At 40.1% G+C, this 12051-nt stretch overlaps 1 protein-coding gene across 1 annotated transcript; it reads right to left on the bottom strand.

Annotated features, from left to right (window-relative positions):
* Positions 1-212: 212 nt before the first annotated feature.
* On the bottom strand, positions 213-2588 carry LOC131627059 (uncharacterized). Its single transcript, XM_058897896.1, has 2 exons — positions 2133-2588; positions 213-2009 (listed from the first exon to the last, which is right to left on the bottom strand). The coding sequence occupies exons 1-2, from the start codon at positions 2586-2588 to the stop codon at positions 213-215; spliced, it is 2253 nt and encodes a 750-aa protein (XP_058753879.1).
* Between the last annotated feature and the right edge of the window lie 9463 nt (positions 2589-12051).

Below are 12051 nucleotides of genomic sequence, written 5' to 3'. Positions count from 1 at the left end.
CAATATGACAAAAGAAAACAAAAACATAGAGCGCAATATTTGAATATGAAACGTCCAATGATTTACTTGAATGAAAATATGATTATGACATGACAAACCCTAACAAATGGACCAACTATGCCCCGGGCAAGGCATATGGCTTTGAAATTTATTGTTTGAATTACATAACCGAAACTTGGACTAGAAAACAATAAAAACAGGAAAAATTGCAATTACTCCTGGTTGAAGGAGATAGAGGTAACATCTTCGGTCTTCCAGTTGTTCAGCCCATGATCAGGTGTCGGGAAGATCCACTTGTCTAGATTGCAGTTGCTCTCCCCATCTTCCAAGGCATTGACTCCTTTGCTGACGAAATGAGACATTAACCCTCCAGGACGAGTGTAACGATTATTCTTCTGAGTTCCAGCAGGACAACCTAAGCCAAGCTTGTCAGATTTATACGGGACATCAATGAGTTGGCCCCAAACAGTACAACCACCTTCTTCAACTACAGCCTTAGCATCCTTCAGAGAAGCCATTGTTGAAGGGATCCGGGTAACTTTAGGAACAGTAGGAGTGTGCTTGGCGGTAGAGACAACTTGAGGAACCAATTCAAAAGTCTGGCAAGGAGTCTCAATGAATTCGCCGTTCACTTCGATATACTTGTACTCATTCACACAGCTAACCACATACTCTTCTTCCCCATGCACAGTGACGATCTTGCCATTTGCAAGGTACTTCAACTTCTGGTGCAAAGTAGATGTCACAGCACCTGCCCCATGTATCCACGGACGCCCGAGTAAGCAAGAATAGGCGGGGTGGATATCCATCACATAGAACAAGGAGTTGAAAGTTTGAGAACCCACTCTGATTGGGAGCTCAACCTCTCCATAGACTGTACTCTTCGACCCATCGAAAGCCTTTACCACCACATTACTGGGCATTAGCACTATCCCTTCAGAATCAAGTCTATCCAGCACCGATTTAGGCAATACATTCAGCGAGGAGCCATTATCCACCAGCACATGGGACAAAGTAGTACCCTTACACTCAATGGAGATGTGCAAGGCTTTGTTATGACTCTTTCCAGCAGGAGTCAGATCAGCATCAGAAAACCCCAGGTAATTGTTCGTTGTCAAACTTGCAACGCAGTTCTCAAATTGATTAACAGAAATCTCCTGTGGCACGTGCGCCGCTTTTAGAAACTTCATCAAAGCCTTAGCATGGGCCTCAGAACAAGTTAACAATGATAGCATGGATATCTTGGAGGAAGTGTGCCCCAACTGCTCGATCACATCGTAATCACTCTTCCGGATGATCTTCAGAATTTCATCCATTTCCTTCTGAGAGACTTCTTCAACAGTAGCTTCTACCGGTGTCTGAACTGGCTCCAGCATTGGCCTTTTCCCTCGCATATCAGCAGTTGAATCAGGAACAGGGACTTGAGTTGAGGTATTGGCACCGGGGGAGATTTCTGGAGAGAAAATTCTTCCACTTCTTGTAACCTTACTGGTCCCTACAATATTGTCGACGTCGGGACTAGGAACTTTGACAGGCTCATCATTCAGGGCTTCTTGTTTCACACCATGAATATACACATCATTACCATAGCTCCAAGGGACAGCCTTGTCAGAGGAGTACGGGATAGGACCAGGCTTGGTAATGATCAAGGGAGCTACCTTGGGCTCAGCAGTGATCCTTATGGGGGCCTTGGTAGGGATTCTGATAGGAGTCTTGGAAATTACGGACACGTCTTCAATTTTCAAGTTCTGGGCTAGATCTTCACATAATTTTTCCACAGAAGGCACCTTTTCAAACATGATCTTTCGATTATCCATCAGGCATTGAATACCAATCTTCAACCTTGTACAACCATTTGGTTGAGACGAGCAGTCATAACAGTCTTCAATGCAACCCGGAAATAAACCGGCTTGCAACAGCTTCTTCTTGATAAGAGGGAGTGGAGTAGTCAGACTCATCACATTAGTAACATAGGATTCTTTATCAACAGCATTGACAGCTTTGTCATGCTTTGGCATAGGAGCAGTAATAACATTGGGAGTTTCTGGAGGATCGAACTCGATTTCTCCTGCGTCAATCATGTCTTGGATTTTGTGTTTCAATGTCCAACAGTTGTTGGTGTCATGCCCCACGCAGTCAGAATGGTAAGCACATCTTGCGTTGGGATCATAGCGAGGAGAAGATGTATTGATGTTTGGTGGAGCTATTGGCGCAAGTAACTTTGCCTTCAGCAAGTGTTGCCATGCTTGATTCAAAGACATATTGATCTTTGTAAAGTTTCTTCTAGGCGCGTCTTGTCTACGCTGGTATCCCTGTTGTTGATTTTGTCGAGGTGTTGGTGTAGAGATTAAGACAGCCCCGACAGAATGGCTACTGTCATTTCTGTTGCGACCCCTCTGACTGTGCACAGCATTAGCTTCAGTCTTTCCACTATAAGGCTTCTTCGTAACACCAGAAGAGGTGGCCACCTGAATTTTCCCACTTCGGATGCCACTTTCAACACGTTCACCAGTCAATATCAAATCAGTAAAACCAGCTGATGAGCTTCCCAGCAAATAACTATAAAATGGACCAGTCAAAGTACCCATGAACATATCTACCAGCTCCCTATCTGTTAGAGAAGGTTGAACTCTGCCAGCCAAGTCTCTCCACTTTTGAGCATACTCCTTGAAACTTTCTCTTGGACCCATGGACATGTTCTGCAATTGTGTACGAGTCGGTGCGAGATCAGAGTTATATTGGTATTGCTTGTAGAAAGCAACAACCAAGTCCTCCCAAGTACGGATATTGGTACTCTCCAGCTGATAGTTGTTAGAACAAGATTTGTTCTGATCAATTATCTTAGTTTTGATGATAACAATAATATGAATTTTGCTTAAGATAATATGGTACTCTAATCCAATGCAATTTCCTTTTCAGGAAATATATAAAGAGTATGCATAATTCAGCGCTCAGAAGCTTTGTCTCAAAGGGTTCAGCATGCAACATCAGAACATGGTCTGGCAAGACATCAGAAGATGGTCGAAGCAGAATCAGAACATGGGTCTATGGAAGCATCAGAAGAACATGAGATCAGAAGCACTGAAGTTCTGATGGTATCACGCTCAGAAGCACTTCAAGGTCAGAAGATCAGAAGATGCTTTGCACCAAGCTGTTTGGCTCTGATGATATTCAAACGTTGTATTCACAAACATCAGATCAGAAGGAAGTACAAGTGGCAAGCTACGCTGTCTGACAAAAGGAACGTTAAAAGCTATTATAGGCTACGCCAGTAGACACAACGTGAACAAGGCTCGAGGTAGTTGACAAAAGCGTATAACATTAAATGCGATGCTGTACGGAACACGCAAAGCATTAAATGCACTCAACGGTCATCTTCTCCAACGCCTATAAATATGAAGTTCTGATGAGAAGCAAGGTTAATGATGCTAACGATTCTGCACAAAACAACTCATATTAACTTGCTGAAACTCTGTTCTATTCAAAGCTCAGAATCTTCATCTTCATCAAAGCTCACTACATTGCTGTTGTAATATATTAGTGAGATTAAGCTTAAACGTTAAGAGAAATATCACAGTTTGTGATTATAGCTTTTAAGAAGCAATTGTAATACTCTTAGAATTGATTACATTAAGTTGTAAGGAACTAGAGTGATCGTGTGGATCAGAATACTCTAGGAAGTCTTAGAGGTTATCTAAGCAGGTTGTAACTAGAGTGATCGTGTGGATCAGTATACTCTAGAAAAGTCTTAGAAGGTATCTAAGCAGTTGTTCCTGGAGTGATCAGTGTGTGATCAGAAGACTCTGGAAGACTTAGTTGCTGACTAAGTGGAGAACCATTGTAATCCGTGCGATTAGTGGATTAAATCCTCAGTTGAGGTAAATCATCTCTGCGGGGGTGGACTGGAGTAGTTTAGTTAACAACGAACCAGGATAAAAATAACTGTGTAATTTATTTTTATCTGTCAATTTTTTAAAGCTACACTTATTCAAACCCCCCCTTTCTAAGTGTTTTTCTATCCTTCAATTGGCATCAGAGCGCCGGTTCTAAGGTGCAAGCACTTAACCGTGTTTAGAAAAGATTCAGGAAGAGAAAAACGCTTCAGTAAAAGATGGCTGATGAAACTGGAAAGTCTACACCTGCATCTACATCTGGCTCTACTGAGCAACACAACGGTAACAATGGTTATACTAGACCGCCGGTATTTGATGGTGAAAACTTTGAATACTGGAAAGATAAACTGGAAAGTTACTTTCTTGGTCTAGATGGTGATCTATGGGATCTTCTGATGGATGGTTACAAACATCCGGTAAATGCCAGTGGCGTAAAGCTGACAAGGCAAGAAATGAACGATGATCAGAAGAAGCTTTTCAGGAATCATCATAAATGCAGAACTGTTTTGCTGAATGCTATCTCTCATGCTGAGTATGAGAAGATATCTAACAGGGAAACGGCCTATGACATATATGAGTCCTTGAAAATGACTCATGAAGGAAATGCTCAAGTGAAGGAGACTAAAGCTCTCGCTTTAATCCAGAAGTATGAAGCCTTCAAGATGGAGGATGATGAAGACATTGAAAAGATGTTTTCAAGATTTCAAACTCTTACTGCTGGATTGAGAGTTCTTGACAAGGGATACACCAAGGCTGATCACGTAAAGAAGATCATCAGAAGCTTACCCAGAAGATGGGGTCCTATGGTGACTGCATTCAAGATTGCAAAGAATCTGAATGAAGTTTCTCTGGAAGAGCTTATCAGTGCCTTGAGAAGTCATGAAATAGAGCTGGACGCAAATGAGCCTCAAAAGAAAGGTAAGTCTATTGCATTAAAATCCAATATCAAGAAATGCACTAACGCTTTTCAGGCTAGAGAAGAAGATTCTGAAGAATCAGAATCTGAAGAAGAAGATGAACTGTCCTTGATCTCCAGAAGGCTAAATCAACTCTGGAAGAACAAGCAAAGGAAGTTCAGAGGCGTCAGAAGTTCAAAGAAATTTGAACGTGGAGAATCCTCTGATGACAGAAGATTTGACAAGAAGAAGGTCATGTGCTATGAATGCAATGAGCCTGGACACTTCAAGAATGAATGTCCAAAACTTCAGAAGGAAAATCCCAAGAAGTTTCATAAGAAGAAAGGTCTTATGGCAACCTGGGATGAATCAGAAGATGATTCAGATTCTGAAGATGAGCAGGCTAACTGTGCGCTGATGGCGACAGAAGATGACGGATCAGAATCTACATCAGAATCAGATTCTGAAGAGGTATTTTCTGAACTTACTAGAGATGAGTTAGTTTCCGGTCTAACTGAACTTCTGGAATTCAAGTCTCAGATTAGTCTCAAATACAAAGAGCTGAAAAAGCTATTTGAATTTGAAACAAAGAAGCTTGAGTTGGAAAATTCTGAATTAAAAGAAAAACTTTTAAAATTATCCAATAATGTTGGATCTCCTTCTGATTCAGAAAAATCCACTCCTAGTCTAAACCATATTCTGAAAGAATATGATTTAAGTTTCAGGAAGTTCTTATCTAGAAGTATTGGCAGAAGTCAGCTAGCTTCTATGATATATGCTGTGTCTGGAAACAAAAGAGTCGACATTGGTTTTGAGGGTGAAACCCCATACAAACTTGAACCTGTTGATGAAATGAAATTCACATACAAGCCATTGTATGATCAGTTCAAGTATGGCCACTCCCATGATATTAGGCACACTTCACATGCTCAAAGTTTTCACATAACACACACCAAAAAGCATGTGACACAACCTAGGAAATATCATGAAACTCACATTAAAAATTATCATGCTGTTCCTCCTATTGCTTACAATGTTAAACCCAAGTTCAATCAGAACTTGAGAAAATCTAACAAGAAAGGACCCAAGAAGATGTGGGTACCTAAGGATAAGATTATTCCTATTGCAGATATCCTTGGCTGCAAAAAGGACAAAGCACAACATGTCGTGGTACCTGGACTCTGGATGCTCACGACACATGACAGGAAGAAGGTCTATGTTCCAAGACCTGGTGCTTAAGTCCGGAGGAGAAGTCAAGTTTGGAGGAGATCAGAAGGGCAAGATAATTGGCTCTGGAACTATAAAGTCTGGTAACTCTCCTTCCATTTCTAATGTACTTCTTGTAGAAGGATTAACACATAACCTCTTATCTATCAGTCAATTGAGTGACAATGGTTATGATATAATCTTTAATCAAGAGTCTTGCAAGGCTGTAAATCAGAAGGATGGCTCAATCATATTTACAGGCAAGAGGAAGAACAACATTTATAAGACAGATCTGCAAGATCTTATGAGTCAGAAGGTGACTTGTCTTATGTCTGTTTCTGAAGAGCAGTGGGTCTGGCACAGAAGATTAGGTCATGCTAGTTTGAGAAAGATTTCTCAGATTAACAAACTGGATCTTGTCAGAGGACTCCCTAATCTGAAATTCAAATCAGATGCTCTTTGTGAAGCATGTCAGAAGGGCAAGTTCTCCAAACCTGCATTCAAGTCCAAGAATGTTGTTTCTACCTCAAGGCCATTAGAACTCTTGCACATTGATCTGTTTGGCCCAGTCAAAACAGCATCTGTCAGAGGGAAGAAATATGGATTAGTCATCGTAGATGATTATAGCCGCTGGACATGGGTAAAATTCTTGAAACACAAGGATGAGTCTCATTCAGTGTTCTTTGATTTCTGCATTCAGATTCAATCTGAAAAAGAGTGTAAAATCATAAAGGTCAGAAGTGATCATGGTGGTGAATTTGAGAACAGATCCTTTGAAGAATTCTTCAAAGAAAATGGTATTGCCCATGATTTCTCTTGTCCTAGAACTCCACAGCAAAATGGAGTTGTAGAACGAAAGAATAGGACTCTGCAAGAAATGGCCAGAACCATGATCAATGAAACCAATATGGCTAAGCATTTCTGGGCAGAAGCAATAAACACTGCATGCTATATTCAGAATAGAATATCTATCAGACCTATTCTAAATAAGACTCCTTATGAATTGTGGAAGAATAGAAAGCCCAACATTTCATATTTCCATCCTTTTGGATGTGTATGCTTTATTCTGAACACTAAAGATCATCTTGGTAAGTCTGATTCCAAAGCACAAAAATGTTTCCTTCTTGGATATTCTGAACGCTCAAAAGGCTACAGAGTATACAATACTGAAACATTGATTGTAGAAGAATCAATCAATATCAGGTTTGATGATAAGCTTGGTTCTGAAAAACCAAAGTAGTTTGATAATTTTGCAGATTGGGATATTGATATATCAGAAGTTGTTGAGCCAAGAAGCAACGCATCAGAAGCAGAGCTTCTCAGAAGCAAAGAATCTGAAGATCAAGTATCAGCTTCTCTGGAGAATCTAAGCATTTCTGAAGAACCATCTGTCAGAAGATCATCCAGACTCATCTCTGGTCATTCAGAAGATGTCATTCTTGGAAAGAAGGATGATCCTATCAGAACAAGAGCATTCCTTAAGAACAATGCAAACTGTCAATTAGGCCTTGTATCTTTGATCGAGCCAACTTCTGTTGATCATGCTCTAGAAGATCCAGACTGGATAATTGCTATGCAAGAAGAACTGAATCAGTTTTCAAGGAATGATGTTTGGGATCTTGCTCCTAGACCAGATGGATTCAATATAATAGGTACAAATTGGGTCTTCAGAAACAAGCCCAGAATGAAAAGATGAGAAGTTCTTATGTATGGGTATCTTCTGAAATGAAATTTCTTTTAAGAAGTTCTGATTGAAATCAATTAAAATTGTGATTCAGTTATTACTAACGTTTCATTGTCTAAGTTGATTCAGAATCTCTTTAAAAGCAAAACAGCTGTAACTGGCTATCCAAATGGTAAACACGTGTTCACTATTCCTGGACAAGCGTGCGTGCAGTTGAGGGGACGTCTACTTAGGTAACTGTGCAAATCACGTCTTTTGTCATTATTATCTCTCCTCACGTCACGTAACATTAAATTCTTTTCATCATTTACTCTCTTTCAGTTTTCTTTTTATATTCTTCAAACGTTTCTTTTCCCTCTTATATTTCTCTCACTTTGCATTCAGTTTCTTTTTTGTTCTCTCTCTTTACATTCATATCATAAACCCTAGTAGTTTCCAATATCTGCAACTTCATCATGAATCCATCGTCAAGCTCTGGGAATCAAGATAATGATCGGAAACAAAAGAGAAAGGCAACTGCTGATCCAGAAACCAAACCAAAAAGAGTAAGGATCACACCCCTTGACGGTACCCCTCAATCACCTCCCTCTTCAAAGACCTCCACCACCTCTTCCTCCTCATTCATCCTCTCGGAACCACCTTCTTCACCATCTGATATCTCCTCTCCTTCAACCCATCCATCAGATATTTCTTCATCTCTCTCACACCCTTTTCCCACCAGAACACCTAATCCCTATAGTGTTGTTCTTCCCGACTCCAGGTTCACTGTCAACCCTCCAACCCCTACCACTCAATCATATCTGGAGCTTTTACATTCTGATGTAAATGGCTGGTTGGAGATTCTGGGTGCTGCTCACCTTAACCATCTGGATGAGTATGCTACAAGCAACCTTTGGAATACCTTTCGTCAGGATTTTCTGGTTAGGGCTACAGACACTCAGAGAAGGATCATGTCTGAAGCTCCTGGTATTCGTGGTTTTCGGTTGGAAGCTGGTGAAAGCAGCTATCACCATCTCATCAGGAACAGAAGTGTTCTTGAGAAGAAGATACCTGCAGATGAGTTGGAAGAAGAAAATCTCTGCAGAGACATCGTGGTGTGGAAACCATGGTTTCCTGTGCTGACTGGAGATTTTCAGTGGTTGTTTAACTGGTTCAGAATGAACCCTTCTGTCAAAGCACCTCACATGGTCTTTCCAGTAGTGGTTTATCCTGTTGAAGTTGCTGGTCCTACTCCTCCAACAAACCTAGCAGCTATTCTTCAAGCGCTGGAAGATGGAACTTCTGAGCTGCCTGAACCAGAATATGCTAAGGCTACTTCTGAGTCAGACTCAGATGAGGAAATGGAAGATGCACAAGCTGAAGATCTCCCAGAAGATCACCCTGCTGAGATTGCTGTCCCTTCTGGCAGAAATTCAGGTGCCTCTTCTTCTGGTGAAACCTCAGCTCTGATGGAGACCTTGGAAGCTCTTCATCAGAATCAAGCTATGCTGGCTTCTCGTTTGGACGCGCAAGAAGTAGCCAATGCTGAGTTTCGCTCCTTCATGGCAAGGCAAGCTACAAGCACTGACGGGATTCATGATGTTCTGGCACGGATTTTGCGTAGGCTAGGATCTTAGTCCTTTGGTCTTTGTAGTTTTCTTTCCTTGTTGCATCTGTTTTCCTGCATTCCCCTCTTGTAATCTTTCTTGTTGATTTTCAATGAAAAGTTTCTTTGTTTTACATTCTTTGATATTCTTTGATTTTATTTGTCGCTTTATTCATCTGAATCTTTTGAAACATTCTTTTTGATGTTATGACAAAAAGGGGGAGAAGATAAATGATAATGATAAATGATTTGATTAATCTATCAGTTGCTGGGTAAAGCTCCCACACATTTACTAACAAGAACTGCAAGTTCTATATGGTTTAAGTGTTTTGCAGGTATAAAGAAGTGAAGAGAATCTTCAAAGCAAACACAAGAAGCAAAACCATAAGAAGTGTTATTCAGTAAAAAGAATAAGCTCATGGAAACTGAAGCAAGCTGAGTGCTGTCAAGCTTCAGAAATCAGAAGCAAGAAAGAAGAATGAATCAGAAGCACTGATAATAGAATTTGATCCATATTTGCCTATTTGCTCTGACAAAATTCTATTTGCTCTGATACATTATTTCAGCCTATATGGCTTTGATACATATCATGTGTTCTAATATACATTTTATGTTCTGACTCGTTCATGCTGACTTTTGTCGTTTAGTTTTTGTTCTGTAACATTTCAGGATGTAGAGATGCTCTGATAATGCTCTGGTACATTCAACAATGTTCTGATACAAATCTAGCATGAAGTGATGTTGGTAGAAATTCAAAGCTCTGAAGCTATCCGAGGGAAGCAGAAATCAGAAGCTGTGAATGTTCTAAAGATCCAGAAAACTCAAGTTCTGAAGCTGTCCTAAATGGAAGCAGAAATCAGAAGCTGTGAATGTTCAGAAGATCAAAGAAATTCAAGTTCTGAAGCTGTCCTAGATGGAAGCAGAAATCAGAAGCTGTGAATGTTCTGAAGGTCAAAGAAATTCAAGTTCTGAAGCTGTCCTAGATGGAAGCAGGAATCAGAAGCTGTGAGTGTTCTAGGGATCTAAAGAAATTCTAGTTCTGAAGCTGTCCAATGGAAGCAGAAGTCAGAAGCTATGAATTCTCTAAAGACAGAAGCTTATATGATCGTCTCTACCGAAATAATCAGGGAAGTCTTTTATTAAAGTTCTTCGAGTATTTATTTCAGGGGGAGATTATTTATCTCAGGGGGAGATTGTTAATCTCAGGGGGAGACATATTCATATGCTTATGCTATAGCTGTGTAATTTGTCTTTTGCCGTCTGCTCTTTCTGATCGCAAATTCATATCATTTATATATGTTTTTGTCATCATCAAAAAGGGGGAGATTGTTAGAACAAGATTTGTTCTGATCAATTATCTTAGTTTTGATGATAACAATAATATGAATTTTGCTTAAGATAATATGGTACTCTAATCCAATGCAATTTCCTTTTCAGGAAATATATAAAGAGTATGCATAATTCAGCGCTCAGAAGCTTTGTCTCAAAGGGTTCAGCATGCAACATCAGAACATGGTCTGGCAAGACATCAGAAGATGGTCGAAGCAGAATCAGAACATGGGTCTATGGAAGCATCAGAAGAACATGAGATCAGAAGCACTGAAGTTCTGATGGTATCACGCTCAGAAGCACTTCAAGGTCAGAAGATCAGAAGATGCTTTGCACCAAGCTGTTTGACTCTGATGATATTCAAACGTTGTATTCACAAACATCAGATCAGAAGGAAGTACAAGTGGCAAGCTACGCTGTCTGACAAAAGGAACGTTAAAAGCTATTATAGGCTACGTCAGTAGACACAGCGTGAACAAGGCTCGAGGTAGTTGACAAAAGCGTATAACATTAAATGCGATGCTGTACGGAACACGCAAAGCATTAAATGCACTCAACGGTCATCTTCTCCAACGCCTATAAATATGAAGTTCTGATGAGAAGCAAGGTTAATGATGCTAACGATTCTGCACAAAACAACTCATATTAACTTGCTGAAACTCTGTTCTATTCAAAGCTCAGAATCTTCATCTTCATCAAAGCTCACTACATTGCTGTTGTAATATATTAGTGAGATTAAGCTTAAACATTAAGAGAAATATCACAGTTTGTGATTATAGCTTTTAAGAAGCAATTGTAATACTCTTAGAATTGATTACATTAAGTTGTAAGGAACTAGAGTGATCGTGTGGATCAGAATACTCTAGGAAGTCTTAGAGGTTATCTAAGCAGGTTGTAACTAGAGTGATCGTGTGGATCAGTATACTCTAGAAAAGTCTTAGAGGGTATCTAAGCAGTTGTTCCTGGAGTGATCAGTGTGTGATCAGAAGACTCTGGAAGACTTAGTTGCTGACTAAGTGGAGAACCATTGTAATCCGTGCGATTAGTGGATTAAATCCTCAGTTGAGGTAAATCATCTCTGCGGGGGTGGACTGGAGTAGTTTAGTTAACAACGAACCAGGATAAAAATAACTGTGCAATTTATTTTTATCTGTCAAGTTTTTAAAGCTACACTTATTCAAACCCCCCCCTTTCTAAGTGTTTTTCTATCCTTCAATAGTACCATTCGAGTTGAGTTCCTGTCAAACTCTCTTGGAACAAATGGACCCACAACATCTTGTCAGCAGTGTGAGGTTGGATCTTCCTCACATATGACTTTAGGTGCAGTTTCGGACAAGAGACTCCATCATACTTCGCAAAGGTCGGAGTTTTGAACTTTGGAGGAATCACAACTCCTGAGATGAGCCCTAGTTCCTCAAAGTCTAACCCTGGGATCTTCTGGATTTCTACAGCCTTCAT

Source organism: Vicia villosa, unplaced genomic scaffold, assembly GCF_029867415.1.
Source record: "Vicia villosa cultivar HV-30 ecotype Madison, WI unplaced genomic scaffold, Vvil1.0 ctg.000348F_1_1, whole genome shotgun sequence".
Taxonomy (NCBI): domain Eukaryota; kingdom Viridiplantae; phylum Streptophyta; class Magnoliopsida; order Fabales; family Fabaceae; genus Vicia; species Vicia villosa.
This window is presented reverse-complemented; position numbering and strand designations above follow the sequence as displayed.